This window comes from Euprymna scolopes, chromosome 10, assembly GCF_053919585.1.
Source record: "Euprymna scolopes isolate OS-2025 chromosome 10, ASM5391958v1, whole genome shotgun sequence".
NCBI classification, from domain to species: domain Eukaryota; kingdom Metazoa; phylum Mollusca; class Cephalopoda; order Sepiida; family Sepiolidae; genus Euprymna; species Euprymna scolopes.
This window is the reverse complement of record NC_136491.1, coordinates 126456480-126476262: the sequence shown is the minus strand read 5'-3', so window position 1 is coordinate 126476262 and position 19783 is coordinate 126456480. Positions and strand designations below refer to the sequence as shown.

Genomic DNA, 19783 nt, shown 5'->3' with positions numbered 1-19783 from the left:
AAACTAAAGAAAGTGCTCAATACTGTTGTAGAGCAAATATGCGTTTTATTTTTTCTTATCGTATCTTTCTGTTAAGTTACATTATTGTAAATTCTGTAAAAGTCTGAGGACGCTACAGACGGCAAAAAAAAAAAAACGGCCGTGTAGCCGAACCAATAATGTAACTTAACAGAAAGATACGGTAATAAAAATAAAACGTGTATATATATATATATATATATATATATATATATATATATATATATATATATATATATATATATACACCAACGAAACTCACGTTTTGCAAAATCGGACGATAAAGATGACCTTATTCTGCATAAGTATCCAATAAAACAAAAAGAATGAGAACAAACCTTGTTGTTTTAGAAAATATTATTTACTTGTATTTATAATCGTTTAACAAAAAGGCAATTATGATACAATTTTCAGAGTAGATACACATGCGTGCAGTTTTTGTTAGACTGAGGACGAATTTGTGATGTAGTTGTGACGTAGCCAAAAGAAATAGCAGAAAGAGTAAAAAGAAAATGGCGTAAAGAAAAAAGAAATAAAGATTTCTAAAAGAAAGGATTATGAAGAGAGTTAATGGAATCTTCCTGAGTCGAAAAAATATTTATTTGCGTGCAATAATGTCCATGTAAAGAATAGAATTTATTATTTTTTAAAAATTTCTGCAGATTAAATCCGACAGATCGTAAAGAGAGAAAAAAAAATGGAGAATTAAAAAAAAGTTTTACAATGGCGATATATTAATCCAGTCTGCGCAGCGCTCTTTTTTTATTTATTTATTTATTTATTTTTGAAATTGTAACAGCAGTCTTTTGTAGTCGGAGATCAATGCACTGCAAAATTGCTCGCCTTTTTAAATGGGATTGGTTAATTTACCAGACGATACGTACAATAATTTGCCGCTCTCGGTAAAACAACAGACACAAAATGGCGTCGAAACGTCAGAGTTCTCAATCGGAATTTGTAATTTTTTTTTATTGACAAATTATATCATAGACAGTTCCAAGTTGTAATTTGTTCGCCGTTAGTCACCTGAAAAACAATTCTTTTCCAATTAAATTAATTTTTTCTCATCACAATTTAAACTTGTGACACAAACATTGAAATGTAACATTTCCGGTGAATCTTCGCAATAATTATTTACGTGCAAAACTTTCCAGCGATTTTTAATAATAAAAAACAAAGCACATGTAAAAACAAAATGACAACGTATGTTTGATGAGACAAATTTGTAAAGATGTTGCTATGTGTTTAAATGAAATGTTGGATTATCACAAAGCACTGATCTGGACTGTGATTAGCGCAGACAGAGTTGTAAAGTAAAAGTTATTTTCTGGTGGACTTAATTCAAGTTCATTTTTACAGCAAAATCTCGTCTAACTACACCACTGCAAAGAAATGTATTCTCTCTGTGTACCTAAAACCAAATGAAAATATCACGAACAGAGTTTCAAGAACTTTTCATCTGTTAAATTCGATACCGCGCGGTTGCTTCCCAATCGAGAACATTTTTTAAAGTCCAATTTTTAACAAATATTTTCAAGCCGCCTAATTAAAATAAGAAAATTTTGATCAGTGTTTCCAATTCTGGCAAAAATGTTGTTAGATGTCAATCTCGGTAATTCTTATTATTGAATGATCTTCGACCCTTATTTTATTGATAAAATAAACTAATGGTCTTCGTTTGTCTTTACTATAGACATTTAAAAATGCTGAACGAGAATATAGTTAGAGTAATTTGGAAATATGGTTGTTATTGTATCAGCGTTTGGGTTGAGCTCGCTTTTTCCTTGCCTTGGCTACTAGCAGTTTTTAAATACAAAATTTATAGATATCTATTTAAAAAGAAATTACTTTATCATATAATGTTTTTTATTCATATAGACAAATATTACATAATCGGTACACTGCTAATTTTTCGGACAATTAGTTTGCAAGAAACCAAAAGTCACTCGTCAGGTGAAAAGTTTATTTGCCACAGAAGGCATCTGACTCTCAAAAAGTTATAACTTTCTTTTTGAAAGCCAAATTGCCTTTGGTGGCAAAATAAACTTTTTACAGCGCCTGACAAGTGACTTTTGGTTTCTTGCAAACCAACTGTCCGAAACATTAGCATGTTCAGTGTAGCGACTATGTAATATTTGTCTATATAAATAAAAATATTATATTTTGCTCTTTTTTATTGAGCACTCTTAATAACCTCGTTTTAATTCATGAGTCTTATCTGCTGAATACCTCTAACTTGGTATATATATATATATATATATATATATATATATATATATATATAAACTTGGTGAGTTAGAAAAAGAAAGTAAATGCAATTCTATAAGAGGAGACTTATCACAATACAAAGCTCAACAAATTGCTTTGGCGCTTATATAGGAGACAATAAGAGTGGAATATGAAGTCACAAAAACTATATATTGATATATATACAATGATTCGTTTATTTAATAGGGGTATACATACATTTAGTTGGGAGATAAAGGGGACTCTTTATACCAAGGTATTTCGAGGACTAATTCTTACTATCACAAGAGTAGAGAAGATGCTAGGTAACATAATGGGGATGTGATGTCTAGCGAGGGATTCATTAGGAACGAAATAAATAAAATAAATTATTGCTGTTGTTTGGGAGAACTATATTGAACTCTAAGATGGAAGAGGAGGGTATTATATAAAGTGTAATGCCAAAAGGTATATAGGGTGTCTATCATAGTTTTAAAGATTGTGGGTAGTTTATGTGTTTAAAATCAAGGGGAAAATATATATTTTATCAGTATGTAAAATATGTAGTATCTATGGATGGTTTACACGAAGAGGGAGTTTCTCAATAGAAGTGACTTCTCTCCCCCTTCTAACTCTATACTATTAACCCTCTAAGTCTCCCCTATACCCCTGTCCTAATGTGCCAATCGCTAGACGTCACATTTCTTATTTGTTACCTAGCGCACCCATTCTCCACTTCTGACGAGAAGCATTAGGTTTCGAAATACCTAGGTATAAAGAGCATTTATACCTACCCCCATTGATGTACTTCTCTTATTGAATTTATTATTATTAAATCTATATGCCTTACCATATATTTTCTATTGTCAAGTTTTCTTTCTGTATTTAAGCTCCATCTCATATGTTCTTTATATTAGCACGATAAGCCTCCATTGAAATTATTTTCTAGTTCCTCCTTGATTCCCTGATATATATATATATATATATATATATGTGTGTGTGTGTGTGTGTGTGTGTGTGTGTGTGTGTGTGTGTGTGTCTATTTCTAAAAATATATATAGAGAGAGATTATCAAATTATAAGTTTCTTTCCTTTCTATTTCCTAAATTTCAAATAACTTTAACTGCAGCATTTATTATCATTTTTATTAAATACATGTTCGATTTCTGCAACAAATCTATACTTCGGTTGATGCTGACAAGGATCAGAATTTCAGCGTAGTAGCCATAATCTGAGCTGCGCATGTTCCTCTATCGAGTCTCTGAGGTATACTAAAGAAGTTTTTTTACCACAGCGTGAAAGCATAGCCAGAAAATACTTGCGTTTCATAAACTTTTCATTCTACCGTGTTGCTTAAGTATCCGGCGTATCGCCCAGGAGGAGGTGAGCGACTCAAAAACTTGAAAATGAACGTGTCTCACTAGAGTAAAATGAAAGCTTTTTGTTCGTTTATTATTTTTACTTGAAAACCCTATGGTCGCTAATCACTTTACAAATCATGAAAGGATAAACATGTTTTAAATTCGTTTTTTTTTTTCACTGCAATCTTTTTTGCACATATCTGATGGGAATAACTGGCATAAAAATATCAAGCAAACAAAATAAAGTTAGTTTTGATGAAACAAACAAAAATATACAATTAAATGTTTAATCAAGATAGTAAAAAACAACCGAAATCAGGTTGAAATAAAAATGTATGGAAAAAATATCTGTAAAAAGAAAAATACCTGTTATAATAAAAGAAACCAGTAAACTTATAGTCTGCATTTATGATACTGTGTTATGTGTTAACTTATTTATAATAACACCGACTGAATTTCCGCAGGTAGTTGCCTGTCTAGCCGCATTGATGAGCTGTGAAACAGCGAAACAGTACTGTATGTGGATGACTATAATGCTCCTCGTCTTGAGTTGAGCATATTGAAAAGTGATACATGAATTACTATTAGCGTATAAAACGATGCTCTTTGTGTAAACAAATCGAGCTTAGGTATTTCGGACGATGTAAAAATATCGTTAAACTGACGACTCGATCAGCAGCCGCCGATAGTGGTTAAGAGCTTTGACTGTTGTACAGGCAGTCGGGTTTCAATCCTGGCTTGAGGTAGTTGCCTATCTAGCCGCACTGATGAGCTGTGAAACAGCGAAACAGTACTGTATGTGAATGACTATATATATATATATATGGGGAAATATATTTATTCAATAATATTTCACCTTTCAGCTATACCAGTCCTTTAATATATGAAGCTCAACGTAACTACAGAATATATACAAATAAATGAAAAAATTCTATATTCCAAAATTTAAGATGTTAACCATCTTACCATTTATTTCTTTAAGTACGTTGATATGCATCATTCTTGACAGCACTTGTTTCGTGGCGCAGAATTATTCATGTGATTATTATGTCAATGTTTGAATTTATTACGCCCTTAACTCACCAGAAGAAAAATAACTGATCAACTTTAAAAGAAAATAAAAGAATAGGGGCATGATTACAAAATCTGACAATTGGAAGAAAAGTTGCGGTTATTTTCGAATGTGTTACGCCATCTTTGAATTTTTATATCATGAAATACATTAAAATTTAAAGATGGCGTAACACATTGTTCCCGGTTTTTTTTGGGGGGGAGATAAATGGGACTCTTTATACCAAGGTATTTCGAGGACTAATTCTTACTATCACGAAATAAGCGCAATGAAAAACACATATGTATATATAGGAATACATGTACCATAATAAATAAAAGTATCTCATAATTGTTTCAGTCCACTCCAAGACACATTCTTTCTTTATGATTGATAAACAGGATATATTTTACAAACGATTGCTCAGTGAATCAGTCAATATTATCGCAAAAAAAAAAAAAAAAAATCGGGAACAATGTGTTACGCCATCTTTAAATTTTAATGTATTTCATGATATAAAAATTCAAAGATGGCGTAACACATTCGAAAATAACCGCAACTTTAATTTATTATATGTGAAAAATTTAATTTATTATATGTGAAAAATTCATATTTTTAAAACTACGTTTTTGTAAACATTCATTCATTCATTTTCTATTCATTTAAACATTAATTCATTTTATTTATTTAATTTATAACCCGCGTATGCACTTTTGAACTTAAGTCGAAGGTGATTAAGAGGAAGGTGATTTTTCCGAAATCTCATACAATACATAACTTCCATCTGACCATGATAACGCAAGTAAGAACTAGGAATGGGACGATTCCTATATATACATATATATATATATGTGTGTGTGTGTATATATATATAATTCAGATATATGTGTTATATATATGATGGTATGTGTGTATAACGGGCAACACTACTATAAATATGTTTCTATCGTAATTTATCAAAAGTACGATTTCAACAAGTTAAGTAAACACGTTTGTTATTAGTTGATTATAGCGATTAAACTATGCATATATATATATATATATATATATATATATATATATATAGAGAGAGAGAGAGAGAGAGGGGGGGGCATAGAGAGAGTGACAGAAGTTTATGTAAGCATCAAGAAATAAAATATAACTCTAAAGTATATAATAAATTCAGTAGTAATGTTAGCCTGTGTCGGTTGCTATCTATAGCAAGTATACTGCAAGTTTCTTGAAATAATTTCCCTGGTTAAACATTTAATTAGGCGTACTTATCAAAGATCACACGGATTCATTATAGCATTTAAGCGTCATTTGCCATCTATTACACCATGCGAGGGCCCCTAAAAATATCTCCTGAGCTTAAAGTTAGATGTAACACAATGCCAGAAAGAAAGGGGCCTCAGTAGCAGGATTGCCTGAAAAAAAAAACTATAGGTGGCGAATACTTCATTTTGTCAGGTCGATATGACAAGCACTAATAGTTATGCCAATAAAATACATTTTTTAACAGTTGAACGCAGAGATATAATTAATTTACTAAATACATAATATGGTATTTGACAAAGTATAAATATCATAATTTAACATGTTTGTGCAAACAGTTACTTTGTTGCTGTACTTTTCTTAGTAATATTTTTTCAATTTACAAAATGTATAAACGTCTGTATTTGGACTATCAGTAAGGGTTATTTCGTATATTTACCGATCCAAGTGACTTCCTGTTTTGAAACTAGTCCGCAGTAAATGATGTTACTTATTCTGAAGACACCTTTATATTAGCTGTATATGGTAATGCAATTTATGTCGTTGAATTATATTGGGATAAATGCAGTTTATTTTCATTGCGCTTTTTTTATTTAATTTATTATATGTGAAAAATTCATATTTTTAAAACACCGTTTTTGTAAACATTAATTCATTTTCTTATTTATTTAATTCATAACCTGCGTATGCACTTTTGAACTTAAGTCGAACACATATCTGAGGAAGGTGATTTTCCCGAAATCTCATAAAATACATAACTTCCATCTGACCATGTTAACGCAAGTAAGAACGATTCCAATATTTTTCCAATTCCGATACAATTACCGATTCCGTATTAAATTCCCGATTCCGATACAATTACCGATTCTGATTATTATAAATCTCTAAATATTTAACTATAAATTTTTATGGTTGCCCGATTACCGTAAAAACACGTTAGATATTTTCTCAAACGTAAAAATATACATGTGGGAGATGATCTATCGATTTTAGTTTTACTAATAGTTTAAAACTAATAGATATTCATTATTTCAGTATTACTATCAGTGGTAGATTATTTTTCTTTATAGAAAATCAAATAAAAAGTCAATTAAAAGAATCGTTTTTGGCATCGGAAAATAGGTACAATTTTTTGTCGATTCCGATACCGATTCCCCAAAAAGTTCCGATTTCTTCGATTCTCCATTCCGATCAATCGTCCCAACACTAGTAAGAACACAATCAAAGTATAAAATAAGAGAAAAATATATTTATATTGTATTAATAAAAATGAAGCTGCATAGCGTATTCCACCGTTATATATGTTAATTTGCTTCCGTGTGTCTATCGGTTACAATTCTATTGTCTTCTTTAAATTTCTTTTATATATACACACTAGATAATATTTCAAGCAAACTGCATTAACTTAATTTTTTATATTAAAAATACTTTACTTTCAATATCAAGTATTTCAATAAAAATTTTCAGTAAACAAACATTTAAAAAATTCTAAATAAACACATTTCAATCAAAATTATGAGTTTCTGGATGTGTTAACATGTTGGGGGTCTCCAGATTAAGTATTATGCTTCGCTGCAGACGCTTTTAAAAACAGGAAATCGCATGGATCGGTAAATATGCGAGATAACCCCAGCAAGTTTTATTGGATAGTCTGCTGGCTTACCAAACTCAATATGTCGAATAATAACGATGAGCTCGTAGAGCCAAGTACATTCACAGTTGTCTCCCGGTGTGGCGTGCTATTAATAAATTCAGACTAATAAAGAAGTCCCACGCGGCGGGTTCAAACTCTACATTCTATGGAGATCGGCTAAAATACAAATCTGCCTAAAAAGTTTTTGAAAATATTAATAGAGAAAAAAATGGTTTAATACGAAATTAACTACTTTTAAAGAATGTTAGATCTGCGTACTTTGTTGTGTTCTATACTGACTTCACAGAAATGAACTAATAACAATCAAAGTTCTGTTAAATGCGAGAATAAAAATAAAATGGAAGCAAATAACTGACAGATTTGATTGCAACAGAAAGAAGCCGGAAGAACGCTGTATATCTATGACTTCAAACCACAAACAGTGGTATACTTTAACTACCTCATAGGTCGCAGGAATTCCTATGTTTAAGTGATGTTAAGTGAAATAATAATAGACGAAGATGATTCTGAGATAATTGTTTACTCTAGCATTTGAATACTTTTGCATGAAAGACATTTTCCCCGGCAATTTTCAATATTTTTTTCCGAGTTTATTTTATATATCTTTAGTAATTATTCTCCAATGCTCATAAGAGTCAAGCATCTGCTCAGTAACTCCGGACTTAAGGACTTTTGTGCGTGTTTTCTATAATCCATATGTTACCAATTGCGGCCAGTTTTAAAAGCGGTATTGGATTCACGCATTCTATTTCGTTGTATATATACAGAAAGTAAAGTGAGATTTCCCCGATTTCATTGACTGGTATAACTTTATAAGCAATTATTTTTTAATTAGTGTACTACCAGCCTCCACCCCAATCAAAACAACGGAGAATTATGATTTGCCAGTGATCGCACCAACTTTAGTACTAAAATAGTAAAATAGAATTATAGAATTACATTAGTAATTACATTTCTCATACACAACTTTTTATCGTAGCTGATCACCTAAAAACGTCTATAGTTAACTTTTTATTATAGAGTAGGTGATTCCTTCCCAGGCTGCGGGGCAAGTCTGAAATCGTTGTCTGATTTGCTATTTGCTCTCTCTCTCTCTGTCGCCATAACCACTTGAAATGGTTTCGTAAAGGGCTAAAAGAATTCACGCTTTTTACTCGTTAACTTTTGTGTGATAGAATGGAAGTACATATATTTATATACAAATTCATATTGATCTTCGTTATAGAGTGGAGTATGATTAAAAACTTTAATACAAAAGTTTAAGCGTAAAAAAACTACCCTTTATATCATACTTCCAAGGTTATCGGCATTGCCCGGGGCAAAAATTTAATATAATTCTACCCCTTTCTCTTTCCTCACTCTTCCGTTTTCCACTTCCTCCTCTCTATCTCTCTTTCTTCTACATCCAGCACATTCCTCTTTCTGGACATACACACACATAAAGCGAGTCAACGTAAGGGAAATAACTCTGTGAAAAATCAGTTATTTCCCTTTACGTAAGTCTGATCTTCAATCTATGCCTTCCTTGCCAAAACTTAAAAAACAAAAGAAAAACACTCGTCTAGCTACAAGTTTCCTCCAATCTATATCTGTGCCTAAATCTAAACGCAAATTCTCATAAACAAAGTTTCTTCCTAGAACTGCCCGCCTGTGGAACTGTGTTTCGCTGATCTGCTTTCCAGCTGACTACAAAATGTTCGTCTTCAAAGCCAACGTAAACAATTTCTTGTTGAGCCGTTGCTTAAATAATCCATTTCCACCCAATTTCCACAACTAATTATTAATACGCTGTTATCCAGGTGACCACTCTATCCTTGAGTGGTCTTCGAGCCTTTATACGTGATGACTCCTATGTAAAAAAATAAAAAATAATTAAAGATGCCATCATGTTTTTAAATGTCCACTTGACTCCTAAATAAAGAATGTTTAGTATTTTAAATTTTTTTTTAGATATTATACATTCAGAACAACGTCAATTAAGAAAGTACAGATTTTGTGGGGTTTTGATTAGTAGTTTTGGGCCTTTAATTAATATAAAAACACACAGGCAACTATTATTTATATAATAGATAGCTTCCTTTATATGGTGTTGTCGGAAAATGAATCTTTTTATTTGAAATATGTGTTATAAAAACATGGAAGGATTTCTCTCATAAATTTGCTACTTTACATGTTCCGTAACCTATTTTTGGCCATTTGAAATCTGGCGACCATTGCTCAACGAGCATTCATTTCATGAATCAAAACAGATTAGGTGAGCCTCGTTTTTTTTTTATTTTAGTCATATGAAGCAATAATGCTGCTTCTCTAAGAGTTGTTCCAAATGTTTCCGATTGCGATTTACGGAACCAAACCAGAAAATGACTGAAGCAGTTTACGTTCTGAAATCGAGAAAAGTAAATTTTAAAAAAAAAAGGCAGACGTCCTTAAAGCAACGAATACAAAATTATGTTAAGTTTTTCTATCTTCACGCCCTTCCCGCCCAATTTTATTATTTTTTTATTTTTTTTGCATTTCTCTTAACAAAAATGAAAAGAAATAAAAACGTTGATCCGCCTACTGAATTAATAAGAATTATTAAACATATTTTAATACTGATGGTGGAAAGGTAATTCACCTTAACGTTAAATCAGAGAAAAAGAAATTGAAAAATTTGTTCTATTTAATGGCTAAACTAATGTAATTTCTTTCACTAATGAGCGATCAATAAACTTATAAAATAAAAGTATTTTATACGTACATGTGCACGGCATTGTTTCCAGTTGCCCTGGACTGCTCCTTGCCACTGGACTTAAGCTGTGCTGATTCAGGAGAGGTGCGGTTGTCGATTGCGCAACCCTTGCCTCACAATTATATGCGCGGTTATTTTTACGGGGGTTATCCATTGTCTTTCGACACTGAACGGAAGCATCCAATAAGGACCTAACGACAGTAAGTAGCGATTAAATTATCTAGTGTGAATTTTGACAAGGGTCACTATTGGTGCACCTCAGGATATCATAACTGTAAACAGAATTGTACACAGAGACGGGTAACATGAATTGAAACGGAGGAGAACAAGTCAAACTGCAAATAATACATAGTCAAACAATATGAGAATATGACTAAATAGGTCACGTTTTTGAATGAGAGAGAAAAAATGGGTTTTTAGTTGAGTATCATTGTTGGAAGCATGCGAACGAGTCATGTTTAAATAATATAGAAATAATACAAATAGAAAAAATGCCTCGGTGTCTCTGTCGGGTCATCGTTTAATATATAGTCGTAATACTCGTCTAGTGATCACCGAAACTCTGTTTAACTGACACGAATAAAACTTATTATGCAAGAAAAAAACCTAAGGAGACGTTCGTTGGGGCTTCTCGAAGTGTTATTGAAGAGAATGTATTTATAGAGAAAAAAAGAGATACTAAACAATTAAAATTATTTGCTTCTTAATCTTACTAACTTACTAACGTAAGAAATGAGCGACACTAACAACAGAAACATCGAGAAATTTTTCCACTCGAGTTATCTCTACATTACTTAAACATGTTTGGCTCGTATATTTCCAACAAAAGTGACTCAACAGAAAAGATATGTTTCCCTCTCGTTCAAAAATCGACTCATTTTGTTATATTCTCACATTGTTCAACTATGTTTTGTCTACAGTTTAATCAGTTGTCTTCTGCTTCAACTAATGTCACCCGTCTCTGGGAACAATTCTGTTTGCAGCTAGGATATCCTGTCATGCACTAAAGGTGGTCATTTTCAAAAGTCACACTAGCTAACTTAATCGCTACTTACTGGCGTAGCGTCCTTACTATGTAACATTAATTAAGTGTTTGATGACGTCTCGGCCATTTCCGGTTTGTTTCGTAAATAGCAATTAAAATCATTCGAATCGATGTAGATTCACTTGTGCAGATTACTATAAAAAATCAATGACTTATGAGTTTGTATTACAGAATAAGGAACCCAATAATATTTATTCGACTGCGTTTACAATTTAATTCAGTTTTTTTTTTTTCGTAAAAATGTAAATAAAATTTTTAATCAAATATAAAAGCAAATAACAAATGCAGACATGAAATATTGATGTTTTATGAATTATTTCAATACACATTTTCAATAGAAAATATTGACAATAAAAAAAACTTCTTATATTATGCTCATGCATTTTTCATGAATCTTCAAGTCATATCAGCAGTCTTTGCAAAGGTATTACATGTATAGGCAGCTGTTTATGACAACAGAAATAAATGGAACAGAAAAAAAGGCATCCATATTTACGTTTCAATATGGCGGCATACTTAGCTTTGCACACATTTTGTTGTCAAAAAGAATACAACAATTCTAAGATGGCATTTAAAGTTTTACATTATTTTTTTCTTCAGTCTGAAATAGAATTATTTCACAGCTCGGTGTCAGAAATGAATACCTGCTTCACAAATAATGATGTCAATAAGTTAACAAACATAAAACAAAATGGCGGACAGGTTATTTTTTCTGTAAATCATTGCATAAAGATAAACACGATCTTTAGAAGTAGAATATAGCGTTAAGTTATACCATCAAAAGTCATACGATTAAGTCATCCTTTCCCCACAAAATTCAACTAATAAAATCATTAATAACTACAAATCCATTGTGTAATCCAATCATATTTAGTACAAATAAAATTCAGTATATGTCTGACTTGAGTTAGGTTCAAAAATCGTACTATTAACCTATAATTGCTCAAAGCTAACAGAATATGAACCATTTTTGAAATGGCTTTTTTCCTGTTGACGGACAGTAAGTCCGAAACGTCCTCTGCAGTTCTAGCCTCCTAGACTTTGCAAACCGTCTTTCAGGGAAAGTAATTTTATTGCTTGTTACCTGAAGCACCACTACACGGGAATACCGACGGGGTTGCCCAGACAATTTTTAAATGGCCAGAGTGGTCCCCCTTTAAGGGTGCTTGCTGCACTTTTCCCACTTTCCAGACCTTGTGTCACATTTTATTGCAGTGTAAAGAAAGTAAATAACAGGTTCCACTGTCCTATAAATGAGACTCCAAATAATATCCTTTTTAAATCTATAAGATAATATATAATAATGCTGCTTACTGTATAATTGCTCTGAAGAAAGGATAAAATTCATCCATATTCATCAATTTTTCTCCGAGATTTGTTGGAACATTGTTAAGAATTCTGAGGAAATTTGCTAAAATTATATTTGTTCGATGATATATTACCACACACACACACACTATATATATATATATATATATATATATATATATATATATATATATATATATATCCTTCTTAACATGATGATATAATAGGGCTGTGACAACAGAATATTCTTTTCATTCTTTTGACTCTCGGGTACTTATCCGACACAAACACACTTAATCAACCGAGAATCACATCCGTCTATATATAACATCTAAGGTATTAACGGATATATACTCAAGAGTCAAAACAATGAAAAGAATATGCTGTTGTCACAGCCCTAGTTATAAGGTTCTAATGTAACTTTAATTCTCTCTCTCTCTCTCTCTCTCTCTATATATATATATATGCATATATATAATATATATATATATATATATATGCCTTGCTATTTTGTTTGTTGATAGTCTATTTGCGTGGTTAAAATTCGTACAAATAACTCGTTAAGCGTTGTACGAATTCAACTGTTCTTTACTGTCGGTCTCATTAGTCAAGTAGTTTAAACGATACCTGCGACAGATGGTCCCCACATCTGAAGTTAGAAACCTTTATGAGTCCTATTTTATGTTTGTGGATTTTTGAAAGTTTATTTTCGCCAGATTAGAGTAATCATAACTTTCATACTATTACACAGTCAAACAGATGAGCAATGAGATTCATTATATATCGTAAAAGAAAATATGTTTACTATATAAATAAATAATAAAAAGTGTGTGTACATATATATATATATATATATATATATAGTAAGTTATAAAATAAAAATATATATGGCGATTAAGCGACACAGAATATTCCGCAGGCTTAGGAATCCTAGCGTGGATGAAACGCGGAATATTCTGTGTAGCTTAATCACCATACATATTTTATAACTTACTACATAGCTCTACATACATATTGAGCACTGTTGAAGTAAATACTTAAAGTTTATGTATAAATTTATGCTTTCGTATATTAATTTATGTAACTACACGACGTAGTTTATATATATATATATATATATATATATATATATATATATATATATATATATATATATATAAAGCGGCGAACTTGTAATTTAAATCACAGAAAAGTATTTACCACTTATATGCATTACTGTTCTGTGACAATTGTTTTTTGTTTTCATTTTAAAGATTTTGAAGGTCTTTGAAACAGGGGAGACAATTCAATTTCAGAACCAAAATTCAGTTTTTTTGTTTTAAGAAACAATTATTACACAAGTTTGACTTTGTTACGAAAATTTATATTTTGTAAAAACAAAACAAAAAGGCGTTTTTTATCAAAACAGAAAAACTGAATTGCATATAATGCCAGTTTGAATTCATTTTCATAATTTGCCTATTAGAATTTTATTCATTTTACTTCACTTGTCTTCTCCAAACAAAAAAAATATGGTCAAACGCGTTCCATTAATGATTGTTTAGAACTATTCATGAATTTTAAGTCATACATTTCATATAATGTCAACTTTCGTTCATTTTCTTAATGTTCAGATAATTAATATTTTATCGTGTGGTATTGTTTTATTGGCATTTTCATAAACAGTGTACTTGAATTGTCTCCCCTGTTCAGAGTTCTTTAAAATTTTTCAAAATTAAAAAAAAAACAAACAATTTCCTTCAGAATAGTGCCAAATATTTTAAATATGTAGTTTATTCCAAAGATTTGGCATGCAATTCCAGGGATATGACTCGAGCGTATATAGTGTAAACTAGAAGTTCATGTTATCTTCCAAATAGTCTATTGTGCCTTGTTTATCATCATAGACATGAGAAAATAATCTAATGGAGTTATATTGAACGAAAGCTGTGCCCAGTTGAAAAATCCATTTCATGAAATTATTCGTGTGTGGCATGTAGATCCGTCCTGCTGAAACCATATGATGGCTTGCCAGACCAAGTTGAACTCAAATCAACTGATATTTGCTAAATGTGTATTTAAAGAAAACAGAGTTGTCAATTTAAAGTTCGCCGCCTCTAAATACACTATATATATATATATATATATATTACCGTTTTATCTGTTTGGTTACACATGTTTCGGTTATCGAATCGTATCAACGACTCAGACTTTACAGAAACCTCTGTAAAACCTTTCTGTACAGTCTGATGAAGTTCCTGGGTCGTTGATACGATTCGGTAACCGAAACATGTGTAACCAAACAGATAAAACGGTAATAAAAAATATATATATTTGCTCTGCAATAGTATTGAGCACTTTCTTCAGGTTTTTACTAATTACCATTTTTGTTATATAGTAAATTATATGCTTGTCAGGGAACCATCTATTGCAGATGTGATTTTAGCACTTTATCGAGACGAGTCAAAGAAATATTAATTCTTACAACATCCGAGAGGAGTTATTTGTACGAATGAAGAATGTCAACAAATATAATAAAAATACATGTGTTTATTTGTATATTTAAATTAAGATTCAGAAAGAACAGTTCATATCTGACCAAATTTTGGTTTCACCTGCTGCCAGATTTGAAAATAATAAATGCTACGAAACGTTCGTAAAATTTGCCTTAAATCAACTTCCTACAAAGCGCTGTACAAATTCAGACTTTTCTTACCGTTAGTTAAGTAGTTAAAACGACACCTACTACAGTTGGCCCCTCCGTCTGAGACACAGGTAAGAATCTTCTGTTTCTCTTTCTGGAGTTTTAAAATACGTTCCTTGACCCGTGGATTGAATTAATCATTTCTCTAAGGGTATTACTCACTCTAACAGATGTTCTAACTAAAAGATGTATACAAATGCTAAATTAATAAATGATATATATATATGCATGTTTGTATCTGTATATATAGTAAATTGTATGATTACCAGGGAGCACCTGTCGTTTTAACCACATGACTAACAAGATAAAGAAATCTTAATTCGTACAGTATTTTAGAGGAATTATTTGAACGAGTTTAGTGCCAACAAACAAAATAGAAATATTTGTGTATGTAAAAAAAAAAAAAAAAAAAAAAAAAAAAAAAAAAAACAAACATTTAAATCAAGTTTGAGAAAGAGTTCACATTAGGCCGAATTCTTTTCTATTTGATTCTAGTCATTTACAAATTAAATATAGAAAATTTTTACAGTACTGTTATATGCCTGTTAGCCTCAGAGGAATTTACCCAAAACATTTATGAACATCTAATACATAAACCTAAGGATTCATTGTTGTTTTAAAATCTCTAGAACTGCTCGTTCTTCGTTCCATCTTAAGGCTCCAGAATTTCTATATAACAGTAAAGGGTGGCCATATATATATATATATATATATATATGTAGATTTTTTTATTGATGATTTTTAAAAAGATTATGTTTAATTACGTTAATTTACTAATTACATAAATACTTTTTTCTATTTCATCTTTTCATTCCTTTATTTTTTCTCGCTTTGGTTTCATTTTACTCCCGTCGAAGTTCGCAAAAATCAAGGGGCTCCATCCTGCAGCTAACATTTGATTTCTCTATGAGATATATTACATTAAATCTCCTTTACGTCTCAAATGTCAAGTTAGTAAACAAGTTAAGAATATTACGTTTCTTCTCCCTAATTGATCAGTTAAATATGTTATAGTATATCTTTCTTGTGGTCTTTTGGACTTACTAGGTTCTAGGATATAAAATGCACCTAATCTGGTGGAGTATTCAACTTTGCGCTGTTGCTATAGGCAACATCACTTGAAGACGATGCACTTCCTATACTTGAAGACGATGCACTATTCATCCCTATAGGTTATACATACTGAGGAGATCTTATTTGGGCTGTGAATACTTTTTGACTTTGAATATTTAGTCAGGGTTTACTTGTACAGAAAAGTGTTTTCATGCCAGGTTGTCCTGACAAACCAAACTGTACAGAAAGACCTTAGAAATTCGAGAACACTGTCTAAGAGGTATTCAAGTTTTTATTTATTATATATATATATATATATATATATATATATATATATATATATATGTTCGTCTTTTCGCACATTAAATTTGAGCCTTACGTTTTGTTCATTTGCATACGCTTCTCTCGGACTTAACACACTAGCGTACTCATTTTTTCGACCTGGATTCCTGAAGAAATTTATCAGAAGTAAAATATAAAGAAACACTGAGAAAGACGTATTATAAAAAAAAGCGCAAAAAGGCTTGAGAAAAAAATAAAAATATAATAAATAACTTTTGCCAAACGTAATAAAATTGCTTCTTCTCTCGAGGTTTTCATTTTAAAAAAATTTGTAGATATTTATTTATTTATTTATTTTCAGAAGGCTTGTAAAAATTTCTACCAAGGTATATATTGTAATTTACTTGATTTTAAGGTTCGATGTCGTAGGTTTAATAACAGAAAAATCGAATAAACGTACATCTAATAATTGTCACCAAACGTATTAAAATTTTATTTTCGACCGATCTGTATATATTTTTTTTTAATTTACTGAAACTTTTTAAAAGAAGCTTTTGGTCAAATGTGGTCGCCCATTTTGTTTTACACGCCCCCGCCCGGCTATGATACTATTGAAAAAGTTTTAGTACTGGTTGATAGAAATATACATTTTCTTGCGTTTGGTTACAGTTTTTTGTTTTATATTTGTCTGATTTTTCATCTGATTTTTACTACCTTTTCGCCGCTGAAGGTCATTTTTAAATATGGCATCTATAAACAATTATTGTCGAAAATTATATTTCAGTTTTTTTTTTTTTTGTTTTTTTTTTTTTCGTGTAAGAGATTTGAAAGAAATTCCTAAAATGCTTAAAAGTGATTTATGTTCTTCACCGTTAATGCCTGCCACGTTGTATTCCCCATAGTATATGCCCGTTCGTTCGTTACGATTCCACTCTCCCAAGCTTTATCTCCTATTTTGTGAAGTAGTGTAATATCCGTTATCTTGTTAAGAGTCCATCCTCTCAGGCTTTACAATAATCTTTAAGGAATGGTGCAACGTTACAGTTAGGGTCAGGGGTTGTATTGTCATAATATTTCTATTAGTGGTAGTCATGAAACGAAAAAGATCTGTAATTTTAATTATGATTCGTGTTTTGTATTTATAATTTACTTTATTGTTATTATTATTATTATTATTAATGATAATAATAATAATAATAATAATTGTAAAGATAGATAAAGCGATCATAATAAAAACGATATCGTATTGCCGTGTGCTTCTATTAAATAAGACGCTAAGAATAATCTATAGTCAAGATTGTCTGCTCTTTTTAACTCCCGGGACGACGGTGACACGTAAGATATGATCCCTTCAGATTAACGATTAACTTCCTATCAGATAGCATGACCCTCTACATTTTCCTCATTTTAGCTATGTCTATTTATACAGCCAGATGGACAGCAAGAATCTGAAGTCAAAGAGAGATGAAAATCTTGACTATAACCAAACATCTTATATTCGCAATTCATCAACAATAACATCGATGGCCTTTAATATTATCGTCCATCTCGTATTTGCTCCTCAATCATCATCATATCGTAAGCTCGTCTATAACAGTATAAATATACAAAGGAATACAAAAATAGAAAAACAAGAGAGCAAGTTGTTTATGTAGTCGAACAACAGACCATCTAAAAATGCGTCTCCTCTGATCTGAAAAGAAATATTAACAATGATGACAATAAAACAATGTTACCATTGACAATTGAAGTAGCAAAAAACGTTCTTTTCGGCAATCTTTGTTTCCCCAAAGGAAATTGTTCTACAATCATCCATTTTGTTTTTGTTTATTTTTTTTTTATCACATTCCGGGTATTCAATCTGCACAAAGCGGAAATAAGGCGTGGTCACAGCAATTGCATGTTAAACAGAATTACACAAACAATTCCTTGTAAAAAAAAAAAAAAAAAAATACGATAACAAAGGTTTTCGGGGTGTGATTCAAAAACAGGGCAACAGGTGTAGAAAAATTAAAGAGGAGTAAATTCAGTTCAAATATCACATTCGATTAATAAGAATAAAACAATTAGTATGTTGTGTTCTTATACAGTTAAAGTGTGGTCCTAATTTTTTTTTTTTTTTTTTTTTTTAGTAAATTAGTAAACATCCACAGGGCCGAGGCAAGCAAACAACCCCTTAAAGGAGGTCAATTGGTCAGTAAAGAAAAATTGGAAGTGCAATAGGGGTGAGTGGGCATGCACTGTTAAAGTATAACGTGGGGGTTGATATTGTGTTGACAAAGGTCAGTGGCACGCGAAGTATTGAAACATTTTGCTTTCTGTTCGAATATATTTATCCACTTTTCCTCTCTGTGTGCGGATAGGACTTGTTTCGTATCGTAGAAAACGTCAATGAGCAAAATGTATACTCGAATCCGCGTCCCGTTAACGACATATATATATAGAGATAGATAGATACAGATGTATAAATACACATACATGTATATACACACCTGCATATATACATACGTTTATGTAAGTATATACGTGCATATATACGCGCATATGCATATATACATATATGTATATATATACACGTATATGTACACATGCATATATGCATGTATATGCATAAATACATATACGTGTATGTGTTTGTGAGTGTATACGAGTGATTTTATAGTTTTAATTGTTTCTTTAGATTTGTTTTCGAACTAGTAAAATGATAAGATAAGCAAGTGAAATCATCGTAAACAGAATAAGGTTACTTATCAAGCCAGTCTTTAGAATCAAGAAGTCGACCATTAATGAAAGCCCTTTGAATACAAAAATCCGTATATTTAGCCCCTCTCCAGGGAGTTAGACATAATGTTAGTGTGGTACTGAAAAAATATTTGTGTCCTTACTACGGCGAGATGATGTCATACAAGGATCAGAAAGCCTTAAAGAAAATAAAACACTCTGACCTACAAAGAAATGTCTGGATAGGCCCGTCGACATTCCCGGATAGGGGCGCTTCATGCGATTAGATATCAACTAACCCCTTTCTCAAAGAAATAAGTGAAAACCTGAGAGGGTGGTCCACTTAGCAGTGTACAGGCCAGCAACATACCGCAGTTCACAGGGAAGGGTACATTT

The 19783-nt window shown here is 31.3% G+C and overlaps 1 protein-coding gene across 1 annotated transcript in view; it reads right to left on the bottom strand.

Moving 5' to 3' along the window:
* Window positions 1-357: 357 nt before the first annotated feature.
* Window positions 358-19783, bottom strand: part of LOC145286268 (uncharacterized) — a 56057-nt gene continuing 36631 nt past the window's right edge. Inside the window, exon 2 of the mRNA XM_080135104.1 lies at window positions 358-1044. Within this exon, the coding sequence (XP_079991230.1) occupies window positions 1037-1044 (8 nt within the window). The 3' untranslated portion in view covers window positions 358-1036. The remainder of the gene's footprint in view (window positions 1045-19783) is intronic.